General features: G+C 41.1%; 1 protein-coding gene across 1 annotated transcript in view; it reads right to left on the reverse strand.

Annotated features, from left to right (window-relative positions):
- The window catches only part of LOC132827910 (serine/threonine-protein kinase/endoribonuclease IRE1-like), a 91,775-nt gene that overhangs the window by 37,623 nt on the left and 35,710 nt on the right, over positions 1-18,442 (reverse strand). Inside the window, exons 3-9 of the mRNA XM_060844715.1 lie at positions 12,813-12,846; positions 11,605-11,677; positions 10,939-11,011; positions 9,619-9,741; positions 5,148-5,249; positions 3,138-3,399; positions 1,622-1,700 (exon numbers count right to left, since the gene is read on the reverse strand). Of these exons, the coding sequence (XP_060700698.1) occupies positions 1,622-1,700; positions 3,138-3,399; positions 5,148-5,249; positions 9,619-9,741; positions 10,939-11,011; positions 11,605-11,677; positions 12,813-12,846 (746 nt within the window). The remainder of the gene's footprint in view (positions 1-1,621; positions 1,701-3,137; positions 3,400-5,147; positions 5,250-9,618; positions 9,742-10,938; positions 11,012-11,604; positions 11,678-12,812; positions 12,847-18,442) is intronic.

Below are 18,442 nucleotides of genomic sequence, written 5' to 3' on the forward strand. Positions count from 1 at the left end.
CTGGCCTGGTTCATTACCTAGAACCAGATCCAATATAACCTCCCCTCTTGTTGGCCTGTCGACATATTGTGTCAGGAAACCCTCCTGCACACATTGTACAAACACCAACCCATCTAATGAACTCGAGCTATAGCTCTCCCAGTCAATATCTGGGAAGTTAAAGTCCCCCATAACAACCACCCTGCTACTTTCACTCTTTTCCTGAATCATCCTCGCAATATTATCCTCTACTTCTCTAGGACTATTAGGAGGCCTGTAGAAAACACCTAACAGGGTGACCTCACCTTTCCTATTTCTAACCTCAGCCCAAACTACCTCAGATGGCAAGTCCTCTTCCATCGTCCATTCCACTGCTGTGATACTATCTTTGACAAGTAATGCCACGCCTCCCCCTTTTTTACCCCCATGTCTGATCCTACTAAAACATTTGAACCCTGGAACGTGCAACAGCCATTCTTGTCCCTGTTCTACCCACGTCTCTGTAATGGCCACAACATCGAAATCCCAGGTACCCACCCACGCTGCAAGTTCACCTACCTTATTCCTTATACTTCTGGCATTGAAGTATACACACTTCAATCCACCCTTCTGGTTACAGGCACCCTCCTTAGAGATCACTGCATTATTCCTAATCTCCCTACACTCAAGGTCCTATACCCTATATATAAGGGGAGAAAAAAAACCTTACCCAAGTAACCTAGCGCGCCTTCCGGGTCTGCTACCGCTTTTTTTGAAAGAAAACTTTAAATTTTTAACTATTAAATAAACGACCAAACTTACCCACCAGCCATCGCGAAGTCTTCCGAGAGACTGAGGCCTAAAACTCGGAGCCCGAGTATAAAAATGCCTGTACCCTCTTGAATCCCTACACATTCTTCAAGCAGCAATTACAAGCAGCTTGTATCCTAATTACAGAGTCAAAAAAGGCCTTTCTAAACAAAGGAGTTAGAGTCACTTTATAACTGTAAGGGGAAGGGAAGAAATACATAAATTGACCACACTATTTAATCCTAGACCAATAAAAAATTAGGCAAACTGGGATTCATATAATATTGACAAAAGGAAGTGTTGTCTTTTCAAAATAAAGTACATTAATGTTGGCTTAGTTGGTTATAACAGTTAAGTATACAGGGTTAGTTTATGATTGAATTCCTAATCCCCATGAGTTAGCTGATCTCACCCAGAAAGAACAACATCAGGTGCACTGTGATTTTTTTTCCACTGTATCATGATTGGAAGAAGGGGAAAGTAATCACCCTGGATCTGCATCACACTGAATTTACAGGTAACAACCTCAGACATGGAGAAGTTAGGTGGACTCAGGATTGGGCTCAAATGCAGTCACTCCCTGTTGGCCCAATATTTTGTGCTTGCTAATTATTCAGACAATATAAAAAAAAGAGACACCTGATTAAGGTAAAGGAACCCATCTAAACTGGTGCTTCCTGAAGAGGGAGACATTAGGTGAAAACATAACAATAGTTGATGGATCTAATATAACAATAAACACTGATTCCATTTTAAATAAAGTTACAAATCAACTTTGAATATTTTAAACTAAAGGATGAAATAGTTTGAGACATAATTTTGTTACGGGATAAATAAAACTTCAATTACCTACCACAACAGCCACTCCTTCATGCACTAGGGATGATGAGGCATACAAACTGGTCGAATACTTTCCAACGTACAAAGTTGGCCTAAAAATGAAGAATAAGATGTGAAGTTAAAGGCTAAAAGGGCCTCAGCAACACAGTCTATATTGACAGTATTTTGTTTCCTTTATTGTTAAAGTATCCATAAGTCACATGGTGCTCCAAGGAAAAGCAAGCAGCTTGTTCTCTCTCTCACTGCTGATTACTGAAACAGTTACAGGGAAGGGCTGACCATTAAATGTCACTACACTAGTAATCTGAAACTCAAGTAGAATTGTGGGACACCAACCGTTGACCCCTGAAACAGGCTGCTGATTCGGTGCTACATTACCAAGTATTTACAATACAGAGACAAATCATCCAATCCAACAGATTCATACCACAGTTTATGCTCCAAACATGCCTCTTCCTGGCCTCACTTCATTTATCCCCATCAGCATATCCTTTTATTTATTTGTACCTGAAATGGCTTATCCAACTTTGTTTAATACCTACTGAGTAACTAATACAGACCTCTAATTGTCAAACCATGAAACTAAAAATGCTATGCTTCTATTAATCAACGAATTATCTTCTGGAACTCATAGACCATTACTGTAATTGACCATCATTCTTTTCCAACAGTGTTCGGAGATTAGCAACGACTGGTTAATAGTTGTTTTCTGCTACTGTTCTTCGAAGGAGGAATGTTGGTCAGGATATCAGGTGAGGTCTCTGCACTTCCAGATTTTAAACAAAATCGGGGAGTGGCCACTTGTCCCTTGTTTCTGTGCTAGTTCTTTAAAAGAGCATTTTCCCATTGTTTAGAATATTTTGCTTTTCAAGTACATGAGCCAAATTAACATTTGAAGTAGCTTCCAAAGTGAAATTAGCTATGGATCACTGAGACCTGATCATTCTTGACACTAGATTTTATACTCAATCATCACTTACATCTAGCTCGCTCACACACATTGCAACATTCACAATGGTAAATACTCCCTGTTGAATTAGTTAGCATGGGGTTCCCAAGGCAAAGTGAATGCTGCTTATCATCCAAACCTAATTCTGTCAGCTCTCAACAAGTCTCCAGATGCAGTGTTTCACAGAAGCAGCATATTATCTTAGTAAAGGGGAAGGTTTCCCCTTTTGCCTCACTGGAACCCTGTACATTCCCAAGCATTTGATCACAAGGCAGTAGTGATGCCATGTTTAATATAGGCACACTGTTGCAGCAGGAAGTAGTAAGAAAAAGGGAGGGTTCCCAGTACAAAGGATGGGCAAGAATGAGAAGGAAATGTGTTAGAATTACAGAACAATGAAAGCGCAAACAGAGAACATTCTTATAGAGGACTATTTAAGGTTGCATCCAAGATAATGGTTATCTCTTTCAGCACAATGCGTTCAAGATTAATGCTTATTTGGTTACCACATTGGATTACTGATCAGTTCTATACTGCTCTGCAGCACCTACTAGCTTAACAAAAAAAAAACTGCACTTACATTAGCTTTTGTTTGGTCTCTGCCTCTTTTGGGAAAGGATATTTCCACTTAGTGATCCGACCCACCTCTCCAGACATAAATGTGAGGTAGCGGAGTGTTTCAATGCCCACATTTGTGTGCATCACTTTCCTCAGTCCTTCCCGCTGCCAGATGTACATTGCCACCACCGGTGATGCATAATTCTGAATCCACAGAATGTCACCTGATTCATTATCTACTGTCACAACCAGCCCATCTCCATTCGACACAAAGTGGAGCATTTCTGCAAGGAGATGGTGAGAAACGTTACATCCAAAACATTACATCAAGGCACGGCGACAGCATCTTCAGCTGCTACTAATGGTGCGATTAGGTATAGTTACTCAGAATCATGTTTCGCCACCCACTTCCATAGTAAAAATATTTCAAGCTTTCCCATGCTGCTTTCCCCCAGTGGTCCTCCCTTCCTACTTCAGGAAAAATTGACCTCTGTGAGCAGCTCAGTAAGGAGCTCTGCAGGCAGTGGCAGTGAAAGAATTGCCAGTTGCAGGGTATGGCTGCCTCGTGGTTATACGACTGAACAGGCAACTGAGGAAGTGGCTGTGCCACCCCCTCCGACGCAAACCAAAAAACGAAACTAGTAATTTGTGAGCCACCGTCAGAAAAAGAGCTATCAAAATAGCTGGTTTTTAAAAAACACAGTACCCAAGAGGCTCACAATGCCCTTTGAGGTCCCTAGGAACTGTTGTCATGTTCTTTAAAATTTATTTAAAAAAGTTAAACATGCACATCCAAATATTATGCTAATTTAGTTACTCGAAAAGGTAACTAACTGAACTTGGTCGATACGAAAGTAGCAAAGGTGGAACATTCAATTACTCCTGCATTTTTTCCAATAGATTCTTCCTTATATTTTGCCGCCTTTGGGGCAGCACAGTGGCTCACTGGTTAGCACTGTTGCCTCACAGCACCAGGGTCCCAGGTTCGATTCCAGCTTCAGGCGACTGTCTGTGTGGAGTTTGCACATTCTTCCCGTGTTTGCATGGGTTTCCTCCGGTTTCCTCCCACAGTCCAAAAGATGTGCAGGGCAGGTAAACTGGCCATGTGAAATTGCCCATAGTGTTAGGTGCATTAGTCAGAGGGAAATGGGTCTGGGTGGGTTACTCTTTGGACGGTCGGTATGGAATTGTTGGGATGAAGGGCCTGTTTGCACACTGTAGGGCATCTAATCTCATTTACTCTTACCTTTGCCAACTTTGAGGAGGTGCTGGTGTTGGACTGGGGTGCACAAAGTTAACACCAGGTTATAGTCCAACAGTTTAATTGTGTCCTCCACAACCACCTGTTGAAGGAGCGGTGCTCCGAAAACTAGTGTGCTTCCAATTAAACTTTTGGACTATAACCTGGTGCTGTGTGATTTTTAACTTTTCCAACTTTGCAAGAGTTCACCTTGCATTCTCGGATCTCCTTGCGACGAAGTTAGCAATTCACTTGAATGCCAACACAAACGGTGGTACCATTAAGCGTTTCCACATTGTGCACACTCAATTTAAATTACATACGTCTTCCTGTACACTTGGACAATGTTACCAGATATGCTGTCCCTGGTAATGTCCTCCAACAACCTGAACCTCATCGTCCTTGCGCATGGGTATTGAGCAAACATTGTATTTCTGCCTCCCCTTGTATGTTGCTTCTTTTCCTCACTGTCAAACTATTCCAATGCCCACAAGGATCTTCAGACAACTTGGAATGGGTGATGATTCTGGTCTTGTCAATCTAGCTCCCAGCCAATGGGCAAACTACTAAAAATCATCAAAAGAAACAATAACTTATCCGAATTGCTCAGTGATATTTCAATTAGTTCTGCTTCTTAGTAAAATAGTCAAGTTAGGTACAATTTGACACAGAAGTGACCAAGTGACTAAATTACCACCTATTGCTGCTGGCAGGTGAAGTTTTCAAAATGTACAGCAGCTGCCTCTGCAGAAACAGCAGAACAAGCAATTATTCAAGTCAAACCATTCTTACTGTATTCAGTGTCCTCATCGGGTAAGGTGGCAGAGTAATCAAAGTAGGTGGCATTCCATCGCAGCTCCCGGTTCTTGGTGTCATACATAGTAATTGTGTATTCTGTCAACAAAAGAGCACATCAGCACAAAGGAGCCATTTGAAACCCAGGCTCAAGCAGCGCTCGAAAAACTACTGCTTCCAAATAAACCTGTTGGACTATAACCTGGTGTTGTGTGATTTTTAAGTTTAACCAGGTCTTGATAACCAGAATTCTACGTTAACCAAGATTACCCTGCATTCTGACCAGATCTATGGCAATCTTTCATTGACACAGGCTTGAGCCAACTGGAAAGTGCCAGTACAAAATATGCTCAAGGACACATTCCTGATGAAGGTTTTATGTCCAAAACATCGACTCTCCTTCTCCTTGGATGCTGCCTGACCTGCTCTACTTTTCCAGTACTACACTTTTCGATTCAAAGTACTTTCTGCAATGCCATGGTCCCAATTTCAAAACTCCTTTTTTGACCCTAAGGTATAGGAGCAGGGTTAGGTCATTCTGCCCATCGAGTCTGCTCCACCATTCCATCATAACCGAGATGTTTCTCAACCTCATTCTCTTACCTTCTCCCCGTAACCCTTATTAATCAAGGGCCTATCTTGGTCATAAATACACACAAGGACGTGATCTCAACAGCCCTCTGTCCTAAAGTAGTTCCATAGGTTAACCACTCTCTAATATGAATATTTTTCATCAGTATTCACACAGGAAAAAGACAATATTGTCAAGGAGAATGCTGAGATACAGGCTACTAGATTAGACTAGACCAGATGGAGGTTCATAAGGAGGAGTTATCTATTTTCACACTTTGCAGAATTACTAAGTTCCCAGGGCCAGATGGCACTTATCCTAGGATTCTCTGGGAGTAGATTGCAGAGCCTTTGTTTTTGATCTTCATGCCAGAAGACTGGAGGATAGCAAATGTTGCCCCGTTGTTCAAGAAGGGGAGTAGAGACAACCCTGGTAATTACAGGTCAGTGAGCTTTACTTTGATTGTGGGTAAAGTGGATAGGATTATAAGGAGATAGGATTTATAATCATCTAGAAAGGAATAATTTGGTTATGGACAGCCAACACGGTTTTGTGAAGGGTAGGTCGTGCCTCTCTTATGGAGTTCTTTAAAAAAGTGACCAAACAAGTGGATGGGTGTAAAGCAGTTGATGTGGTGTACATGGATTTCAGTAGTGTCTGAAAAGGTTCCCCACGGTAGGCAATTGCAGAAAATACAGAGGCATGAGATTGAGGGTGATTTAGTGGTTTGGATCAGAAATTGGCTAGCTGAAAGACGACAGAAGGTGGTAGTTGAGGGGAAATGCTCATCCTGGAGTTCAGTTACTAGTGGTGTACCACAAGGATCTGTTTTGGGGCCACTGCTGCTTGCTGTCATTTTTATAAATGACCTGTACAAGGGCATAGAAGGACGGGTTAGTAAATTTGCGGATGACACAAAAGTCGGTGGAGTTTTAGACAGTGCGGAAGGATGTTGCAGGCTACAGAGGGATATAGATAAGCTGCAGAGCTGGGCTGAGGGGTGGCAAATGGAGTTTAATACAAAAAAGTACGAGGTGATTCACTTTGGAAGGAGTAACAGGAATACAGAGTATTGGCTAATGGTAAGGTTCTTGGTAGTGTGGATGAGCAGAGAGATCTCGGTGTCCATGTACATAGAACCCTGAAAGTTGCCACCCAGGTTGATAGGGTTGTTACGAAGATGTAAGGTGTGTTAACTTATATTGGCAGAGGGATTGACTTTTGGAACCAGGAGGTTATGCTGCAGCTGTACAAAATTCTGGTGCAGCCACACTTGGAGTATTGCATACAGTTCTGGTCGCCGCATTATAAGAAGGGCATGGAAGCATTGGAAAGGTTGCAGCGGAGATTTACTAGGACGTTGCCTGGTATGATAAGGTTTTATGAGGGAAGGCTGAGGGACTTGAGGCTGTTTTTGTGAGAAAGAAGAAGGTTAAGAGGTGACTTAAGAGACATACAAGATAATCAGATGGTTAGATAGGGTGAACAGTGAAAGCCCTTTTCCTCGAATGGTGACGGGGAGCACAAGGGGCCATAGTTTTAAACTGAGGGGTGATTAGACGTAGGACAGATGTCAGCAGTCGGTGCTTTACTCAGAGCAGTAGGTCGTGGAATGTCCATCTGCAACCCTAGTAGACTCGCTAACTTTAAGGACATTTAAATGGTCATTAGATAAACGTATGGATGAAAATGGAGTAGTGTAGGATAGATAGATTTCAGATTAGTTTCACAGGCCAGCGCAACATCAAGGGACGAAGGGCCTGTACTGCACTTTTTTTTAATGTTCTAACTGAAGAAATTCCTCCTCATAACCATTCTAAAGGGTAGTTCCTTCACTTGGAGGCTGTGTCTTTGGATCAGAGTCTCTCCTACTAATTACTGGAAACATTATCTCAATGTCTACTTTAACTAGGCCTTTCAGTGTTCTATAAATTTTAATCAGATCCCTCCATGTCCTTCTAAATTCCATCAAATACAGACCCTGAGTTCTCAACTGCTCCTTGTATGACAAGCCCTTCATCCCCAGGATTACACTTGTAAAGCCCCTCTGGATCCCCTCCAATGCCAGCACATTCTTCCTTAGATACAGGGCCCAAAACTGCTCACAATATTCCAAATGGGGTCTGACCAGAGCTCAGCAGTACATCTCTGCTCTTTTATTTAAACCTTCTTGAAATGAATATTAACATAGCATTAGCCTTTCTGTCTTCCAACTAAACCTACAACGTTGACCTTAACAGAATCCTGAACTAGGAACCAAGGCCTGTTGTGCGTGTCCCTTCTTCTCCATTTGCCTCACATAAGTCACCTTTTCTCGTTTCTTTCTTTCCTTCCATCAAGCTTCTATTCCTTGGTCTTAGCTATCCTCCTGCACTACTCCTAAATGGCTAACATTCAGAAGTGAACAGTGACAGGGAGTTTCTAGGTATAAGGTTATTTAGCACACTACAACCCTGTGGATAGGATTCTTGGTTTATTCTCTCCTCCAACACTCAGATGCTGGATGCTACTTAGGATGCATCTGCCCCTACCCTATTCTCAAATCAGTTAAATCTAGTTTCGACAGGCTCGGCCTGTTTGAAGAGGCTCTGCAGCTGGAGAATCCTGTTGAGCCACTGTGGGGAGCCAGAGTCCATCACATGAAGCACGATTAGACCAAAACAAATTAAAACAAGATGACACTTAAACCAAAGAGGATCTTATGATACAGTGGTAGTGTCTGACCTCTGGGCCAGAAGGTCCAGGTGAACATTTCACCTGCTGCAGAAGTTTGTCATTACATAACCAAGCAAGTTAATTAAAACAACTACACTCAAGTTACTGCAAAGTAGTGCAGTCCTCATCTGTTGCCACTCCAACACATACATAAAACTTCATTTCTGAAGCATCTTTATATCAAATTTAAAAATTAATATTTTAAATCGATTGATACTTGATTTCTAAACCTTTACCCAGAGTTCGCTAGGTCAGTTGCACTACTCAGATGGTCAATCTCCTCTAAAGAGGGAAGAATGAATGAAAGCCAATGAAAAATATCTGAAATGGAATCTTACCAGCAGTGACTACCTACAGGACTGAATGTGAGGAAGAAATAAGGAAGGAAATTTACTCTCAAATTTTTCTCTTTCTTTTTCTTCCCAACAAACTTATTTTTGTGACTAAAAACAATCTCTAAACATTTCTATTGATATCCCTCTATCCTTTAGTTTACATTATAGATTGTAGCTTTAATGAGGAAACTTGACCTCAGTTGCTTTCTCAAATTGACACTGTCGTTAATGAGCCACCTGAAAGAGACGGAACATTTCCTGGATTCATGTCCTTTTTCATATTGGGTGCTCTACCATGCTATGGCCCCTGATCTGGCTGATCTGAGTCACTGGTCCTCCATGCTAGCCTCTGTTAGCCTCCATGCTAGCCCCAACTGACTAATCTTTCTGCTACTATTACCTGAGAGTTGAAGCAAAGTCACAATACAAAAACAACTGATAGCTCCCATTGCAGATACATAACTCAACTGGACAGTCCCAAGACAGTGACTATCATCTCCCAAACCAGAGTTAGAAAACACTCCCATAGACCCAATGAGACCAAACAAATCCGAATAGCAGACAATCATTTGTGCCAATAAACCTTAGATTGTTTCTATCTGGTTGAAGACAGGTGAAAAACATACAAAAATGGATGTAGTTGGTGAAAGTGATCAGGATGTGATGGAATTTATGAAAAATAATTTTGTTTCTGGAACTTCACATATTTAAATTTAGCTCTGCAATCAACATTTTACCCCTCAATACATGTTAAGTCAAAAAAATAAAACAAATTTATTCACAGAAAAAGGAGAACTGTTCTTTTTATTATATTCTGATTTTGAAGCAGGAGGCATACACACTATACCTGTGCGTCCAAGGTATAGGAGGGGTGTGGACGGACACATGCTTTCTGCAAATGAAGCTGTTAACGTCTGCTGCTTTACACCTGTCATTGGGTCCACAACATACCAGATATCCTGCTTCTTACCTGAGGGAACACAAAATAAAACGATCTTACAACAAATTGTTACCATGTCATTTAGAAGCTACCAATCCAATCATGAGATGGTACACCAGGGGCCTTCAGATACATCATAGCTTGATTCAAACTTTCCTTTCTTGTACTTTCAAGTATAAAGGTTTCTGAACCAGTTGAGTGAAATAATATGTTTCTATAAATAATAACCCCTTAAGGAGCACCTATAATATAGTTATTTCTCATCAGCTTATATTCAAATTACAAATTAAAGCTACCTGTAATCCCTTATCTGCAAGGGGTAATTTAAGTTGCTGATGGCAATCACAAAAATACTATAGAGAATATGATCTTGAACTTAATCTCAAGATTTGCAGCCCACTGAAATAATTCCACAAAGAATGGATTGTACCTGCACTGATCAGATATTCAGCTATTTAAAGATCAGTAATTAATTTGCCAACACAAGGGCTTTCTGTAAACAGTCTTACTAAGGATTGGAAAGGTGGATCTCTGATTAACCCCTAAACAACTGACTGGCAGTGACCATGTCAAATTGAAATCTATTTAGGAGCTGGAGAGATTGCATGAGAAGCAAACAATTTAGCAACTAGACTATTCATAAAACAAGCAGTTTAGTTCTCCCCAGCCCTAATCCCATCAGGTAGACCAAGGCGTTGAGTATTTAATTGCAAGATTATACAGCCAAACACTTTACTGAAACCATACATTTTAATCACCAGATCTGTTCACCCAAAACCATGCTAAATATAAACTAGCCCCACATTCCCGCACTAGGCCCACAGCCCTGAATGCTCATCCAAATACTTTTTGGAAAGTTTGAGAGCGTTCTTGCTTCAATGACCCTCCCACACATGCCAGATCCCCATCACTAAATCCTCTCTGAACTTCCAGCCTTCCACCTTAAAAGTCCAACTGATCCTTCAACTAAGGGGAACTAGTACTTTCTACTCATTGGAACTTCACTCATCTCCAAACATTAAACCACACCTGCAAACTTGCCTATTTCCACCAAACATTTTCTTCCTCCAGTAAAAAAAGTGATAGATTATTTCACATTGAAATCTTTCCTTCCCTGTGCAAAATAGGTATACAATTTATAAGACATCTGTCTTACGTCAGAATAACTGCAGAATTCTGAAAACAAGTAAACAGTGAGCAATGCACTGTGAAACCGAGTTGACTCACCCATGTACAGTATACCATCAGAACTTCGACAAGGTGATGCCTGCACCAATTCAGGAATTGTGAAAGGAAGTTTCTGGAAAAAAGAACTAACGGTTTCACTATGAAACTAATAACAAGTTTGACATGTTCTACAAAAGGAGATATACCACATATTAAAAGGTAAAACCCAGCAGCAGAGCATATTTATTCTGAAATCAGGTCTCTATTAAGCCTCCAGAGTAGGATTAATAAAACTAATTTTAAAAGACCTGGAGTTACCACCACAATAGTTTGTAAAGTTGAGAGTACAATTTCAGAAAGGCCAAAGGATAGCCGACTTTAGTAAATCAAACCTCCAAATAGGAGGAGTAATCGTTCTTCTATCACTGGTGAAAGGAACATATTTGAGGGGTAGATTAAAGAATACATAGTTTACTGCACGAAAACTGCCCATCCAGCCTAATCAGACGATCACACATTGCCTGCCCAAAAAGTGTTTAATATTGATATTGGATGCTTGAAATAAAAAGAAATACACATTTGCCTCTGCCAACAACACAATCCAATTAAAACAAGGATTAGTAGATAGCTTATTGATTTTAGAACTCTTTATCAATTGAAGTTAAGAAAAGCAGATCTTTGAACAGACACAATCAAACAGGTGGGACTACAAGGGGATTAGCTTACAGTAAGTCCTTCATTGTTTTTGTCTCCCAGCGTGTATAGACTGCCATCATTAGGATCAGGTAGAAATGCTGGTCTGCAAAGAAGAAATAAACAAATTAGTAACAGCATTTCTAATTATAGATTATGATGAACTAACAGCTGGGCCATTTACTTGCACACCACCAAAACTGACAGGTAGCAAAGTCCAGGTGTTGTGAACCAAAATCCAACTGGACTATCCATAGGTGGAGGTGCCCTTCTGAGAGTAGGGTCTCACTGCAGTTAAAAGCTACTATACACTGCCCCACTAAGCAAATTTAGAATGACTACATACAGAAAATGCTACGATGGAGTAAATATATACCCTCTGATGAATGCACAATGCTGTACACTCAATTATTATATACTGAAGCTTGGAATAAAGTTAAAACTGTGCAAATGCTTGTACAGACACCAAAACTGAAAGTTGTTTTTTGAAAAACATTTTTGCACAAGTTTTCTGACTTTGACTAAGTGACGTGCCCTATGGGGAAAGAATAAATGTACTCTACTGTGTAAACAGAAATTCTACAAACAGATTTCATAATAGACTGGCGCTGAATCTCAAACATGTTGTTAAATGTACATGGCTGGCTGACCAACATAATTCATTATATATGTGAATTCAGCGTTACTTGTAGAAGGATCAAGCTCAACAACAATCCAACAGCAATGTCACTAGGACATACTGCACAGTTTCCAATAAATACATTACCTTGCAAACATCGCATCAATACAGTAATATAGCTCACCTATTCATAGAAAGAACACAAGACTTATGAAAGACTAAAAGTAGTGAAAGGAATAGGCTTTTGTAAAATAGAAGCCAAGAGGAAGAACATATCATAACAATAAAACAGGCAGGAGTATGAATTCAATTTTAAAAGGTGGAAGAATAAAAAGTTGGTTATGAGCAAAAGTGACCATAGTGCAATTGAGCTGTTGCCAAAAGCCAACTATTTCAGTGATGTTAGTTAGAAAGGGAAACTTGACAGCCTCTACTTAGTTCCATCCCACATCAATACGGCTTGATCTCAACCACCCTCTGGCAAGTATACACTGATGTTGAATATATAATTTTGTATGCATTTGAAAAGGAGAATAGTCTCAACAATGATAGATCTTTAACACACAAGCTCTGTGCATTCACATGAGACGTAAACAGATGTATAGTCATATTATCAACTTACTCCGTTAGATGCATGGGCACTTGAAGCACAGGATCTGTACAAGACAAAAAGAAAAAAAGTTTAGAACCATAAAATTACACAAATAAAATAGGACCGTGTAAATTCTGAGTCTATCCACAAACTCCACCTTTCCTGAACCTTTTTTAAAATGTTATGAGTTACGAAGCCACAGATTGATTACCTACATCCAAAGGTGCAGAGTGTATAACTCTATGCTAATAAACAGGCAGTCATTTTATATTTGATAAAAGAAAATATGTTATGTACTAATGGAAAAACACGATTATCTAATGCTGTATGACAAAACAGCAACTGAAATACCTGACTGAAGAGATGTTAGCTTCCAACTGACTCAGCAAGTAGCATCCTCAACTCAAGGGCAGAAATTGAATGCAAGTCTCCTAGCCATGTAACATTGAAGTTCATAGTCTGTTCAGGCAAAATGTCAGACACAGGCCAGGTTTATGGCTTCTTTATTAAGTTGGAATCTAATGATCTGTTTCTACTATTCTCCTGGAATCCAAACCAACATTTATTATTCAATCACAGGCAGATGAAACCATGATCCATTCTTAATGTCATCCTGTAATATGCCTAATTTCAAGTCCAACATCCTGATTATTGGTAGGGGACAACTGGGGCAGGGGTGCCTGCATAACAGTCATGTTGACATGGCAGGTACAATGTAAGCACCAGTAAAAATATTTGTTAGAATTGTGACCCACTGCATGCTGTGTAAAGGCAAGAAATTTGGAGACTAATATATATACACATACACACACACACACAGTAGCGCCTTGACAGACAAATGACCCTGTTCATGAACAAATCAGTTTATGAACAGGAGTGTACATAAAATTTTGCTTCAACGTACGTACGAAATTCAAGGTACGGACGCAAAAACCCCTGTGCGACCACGTGATTTCATTGTTCAGCTTTGCTACGCGCTTGTTGAACGCAAAAGCTCTTGGGCCCCGCGTGATCTCATTCAGTTCATCTTTGGCGCGTGCGCTGTGAACAGCCGTCCAAGCATCCTTACACTATCCAAACAATGGGAAAAATTGATTCAGTTCGCAAACCGGGTCCCGGGACGGATTAAGTTTGTAAGTCGAGGCGCTTATATGGTAAAGACAGACTGGGGTGGGGACCTGAGCAAGGGGTAGGAGGGAAGAGGGCAGAGTGAGAGGAGGGACAAAATCAAGGACAGATTTCAAAGAGTAGTTGATCATGGTCAGTGGTTTTGCAGGGGGATGATCTCTCTTCACTTTGAAACTACTGTTGTAAAAACCCAACCTGGTCACTACTGCTTTAATGACAAACCAATCCTGTCATTATCTGGTCTGGTTGACATGTAATTCCAAACCCAGGACAATGTTGTTGATTAGTTCAGAAAGCCACTAGGGGATATTAAAAATTGCTACAGGGAACTATCAACAGTACAGCAGAGATGGACAATTAATTTGGCAGCAAGTGTGTTTATTTGAGCTGTAACCTCCCCTGCCACCACAGGAATTGCAAAGCCTGCATCCTCACCCCTCACCTCCATCCAAGGCCCGAAAGGAGCCTTCCACATCCAACAAAGTTTCACCTGCACATCCACCAATGTCATTTATTGTATCCGTCGCTCCCAATGTGGTCTCCTCTACATTGGAGAGACTGGATGCCATCTCGCAGAGCGCTTTAGGGAACATCTCCGGGACACCCGCATCAATCAACCCCACCGTCCCGTGGCCCAACATTTCAACTCCCCCTCCCACTCTGCTGAGGACATGCAGGCCCTGGGCCTCCTCCACCGCCGCTCCCTCACCACCCGATGCCTGGAGGAAGAACACTTTATCTTCTGTCTTGGAACACTTCAACCCCAGGGCATCAATGTGGACTTCACCAGTTTCCTCATTTCCCCTCCCCCCACCTTACCCCAGTTCCAACCTGCCAGCTCAGCACCATCCTCATGACCTGTCCTACCTGCCTATCTTCCTTCCCATCTCTCCGCTCCACCCTCCTCTCTGACCTATTACCTTCATCCCTACCTCCATCCACCTATTGCATTCTCAGCTACATTCTCCCCAGCCCCAACTCCCTCCCATTTATTTCTCCACCCTGGAGGCTCCCAGCCTCATTCCTGATGGAGGGCTCCTGCCTGAAACGTCGATTTTCCCACTCCTCCGATGCTGCCTGACCTGCTGTGCTTTTCCAGCACGACTCCCATTTGATGATGCAGTCATTGCATAACACGAGCACAAGGAAATGAGATTCCTCTCAACTTCCAATCTCAAATGAAATGTCATAGGCAAATCTTAAGGGCACATTTTTGTTCAAAAACAAAATAAATAAAATTTTGAACAAAATACTGAAGGCGAAAACAAAGAATCTAAGGCAAAACACAAAAACAATTCCAAGATTAAGATTCCCATTATCTGCAAACTGAATTAGTCAGGTTTTTAGGAATAGTCAGCAGAAAGCCTTTCCAACTTCTTGATTAACTTCCCAATAAGCAACAAATAATAAACAAATAACAAACTAACCAGTGATATTAATAATATAATCTCCACTGAGATGGGATCCTGCCAAATTAATAGTATTATTAACATCTCATACCATGTTGAGACCATTTACAAATTGCACAACCAAGAATATAAAGCCTATTGTGTGTTACCTTTATAACTGCAGCTAGCTTCCTAAAGTAACAAGGCACAATTCTGAAGCTGTACATTTTGATGGATAAGAATGCATGTGCACAACTGTCCTTGATGTCTTTCCAGTTAGCAGAAAGACCTACAGTGTTTTCAAGCTGGTATGAGAAATAGATGTAGTTTAAGTAACTATGAAAGTTTCCAGTGCACTCTTAATTTAAGGTTTTCAACATTAATATGCTCCGTATATTGTTTATACAATTTAGCTTGCATTATCAGAAACAATCCTTGACTCATTTATCCTCCCTCCAAACATAGTTCTATTACAACTAACCATTTCTAAACAAATGAATTTCATAGATTTAGAAATCAGGCTGGTCATTAAGTATATTCAAGGTTCAGATAGATTTTTAATCATTAATGGGAATAAGGATAATAGGGGGAAAAAGCAGAAAAATGGAGTTGAGGATTATTTGGTCAGCTGTGATCTCACTGACTGGTGGAACAGACTTAATGGGCTGAATGGCCTATTTCTGGTCCTCTGTCTAATGGTCTACTTGGCAGGAACCAGTTTCTTCCCATCATCAAAACCTTCCATTAATTTTACTAACTTTATTAAATCTCCGCATAACCCTCTGTTTAAGAACTACTTCAGCTTTTGGTCTCTGTATAACCAAGGTCTTTCATCCATTACAACAGTCAAGAAACCTTCCTCCACACAAAGATCTTCATGTCTATCCCAAGTTGTATTATTCCGAATAGTACATGATACTCCAGAAAAGGAGAGGCTCAAATTAATTTATATCATGCCTTTACTATATGCCTCTTATTCAATGCTACCGTTGCTTTTAACACAGATTGTCCCACCAGCATACTTTTCTCTGTGACGGCAGTTGCTTTTACTCTCATTACATAGATGGCTCAGTGGTTAGCACTGCTGCCTCACAGCACCAGGAACCGGGTTTGATTCCACCCTTGGACAACTGTCTGTGTGGAGTTTGCACATTCTCCCGGTGTCTGCGTGAGTTTCCTCCGGATGCTCCTGTTTCCTCCCACATTCCAAAGATGTGTAGGTCAGGTTAATTGGTCATGCTAAATTGTCCCATAGTGTTAGGTGCATTAGTCAGGGGTAAATATAGAATAGGGGAATGAGACTGGGTGGGTTACTCTTCCGAGGGTCGGTGTGGACTCGTTGGGCCAAATGGCCTTTTTCTACATTGTTGGTAATCTAATCTAAATGTTCCTTTTGCGTTTTTAATCAAAAAATTCAAAACGGAAGCTCTAAGACTTCCTTTTAAAAAGTAGCACACTGAGATGGGATCTTTATGTGTAACTTTCTGCAAAACGTGGCAAAAACAAAATACACAGGAAACACTGGTTTGTGCACAGCTCCTGAAACTGACCATTTCACATGTCATTTCAATCTGAGGTTTATGAATTGAGACAATACACAGTAACTGTGTACACATTGCACTGTTTAAAAAGATTCAATTCGGTCAATGATGTGGAGATGTCGATGTTGGACTGGGATGAACAAAGTTAAAAATCGCACACCACCAGGTCCAACAGATTTATTTGGAAGTGCAAGCTTTCGGAGCATCCTCCCTTGTCAGGTCGCTAGTGGGGTAGGATCATAGGACATACAGTTTATGGGAAATGATCAAAGTGTCAAACAGTGACGTGATGTGTTGAACAAACCTAGATTGCTATCTTGCATACTTAGAAAGAGGATGCAGGTTTCGATTGATTAATATGTAAATCCCAGAACTTCTTTCTAATCACATTCGCAAGATAGCTTGAGGTTTTATTTTTTAAAAAGTGACATCTCTGCACAGACAATGCATTAAAGGTTAGAGTCCTTATGTATTCCAACCTTGAGTCAGATTGGTTCTATTTCCAAAGTAGGAATTTATAACATGTCACATGGACTGACTGCCTGTAGATTCTGTGCTTTTTGAACAAAACAGAATATATCTGCTAATACAAGTTCACCCCATAGACGTGTGTGTGTGTGTGCGCGCGCGCGCGCGCGTGCATGCGCGAGAGAGAATGTCACACTACAGGTGATCCCACTACACTATATACTCTCTCACTCGCGCACATACACACACAACAGAAAGTCCTTCTAGATGATGGTCATGGGTTTTTAAGGTGCTCTCAAAAGAGCCTTGGTGAATTTCTGCAATGCATCCTCTAGATGGTACATCGTGTTCTAACAGTATATCAGTGGGAGAAGGAGTGAATGTTTGTGGATGTGGTGCCAAGCAAGTGAACTGTTTTTTTTCCTGGATTGTGTCTAATTTCTCAAGTGTTGTTGGAGCTTTAGGGGTGCTATGAATATCAATAACTGATGGTTAAATTCTCTTGTTGGAGATGGTCAGTTTCTGGGACTTGTGCCCAGTAATATTTGGCCAGACATCAGCCCGATCCTGGCTATAACCTGGGTCACCCTGCATTTGGACGTTGACTGCTTCAATAATTGATGAGTCACAAATGGTGCTGAATATTGCAGTTAGGGGCCAAAAGAACTGCAGATACTGGAATCCAGTCCTCAGTTTCTCCCAGGTAGAGGGCACAGCCTGGTTGGTCGATGGGAGGAATGAATCCAGCTGGTGGCTGGATGAAAGGGTCAGTAAGTGGATTGGAAGAAAGGAGCAGGGGGTGGCTGGAAAGGGAGTCAGGGAATGAATGGGAATGTTATTTGAAATTGTAGAACTCAACATTGAGTGCTCCAGGCTGTGGGCTGCCCAGCCAGAAGATGAGGTGTTGTTCCTCCAATTTGTGGTCTGATTCACTGTGACAATGGAGAAGGCCAAAGATGACCATGTCAGAGGGGGAATCTACAGGGAATTGAAATGGGTGGTGACTGGGCGGTCAGGCTGGTTCTTGCAGGCTCAGCTGAGATACTCAGCAAAACATGCAGTTTAGGTTTGGTCTCACCACATACACAGAGGATCACATTGGGAGCACCGGATACAGTAAACTAGGTTGGAAGAG

The sequence above is a fragment of the Hemiscyllium ocellatum genome, chromosome 25 (assembly GCF_020745735.1).
Source record: "Hemiscyllium ocellatum isolate sHemOce1 chromosome 25, sHemOce1.pat.X.cur, whole genome shotgun sequence".
NCBI classification, from domain to species: domain Eukaryota; kingdom Metazoa; phylum Chordata; class Chondrichthyes; order Orectolobiformes; family Hemiscylliidae; genus Hemiscyllium; species Hemiscyllium ocellatum.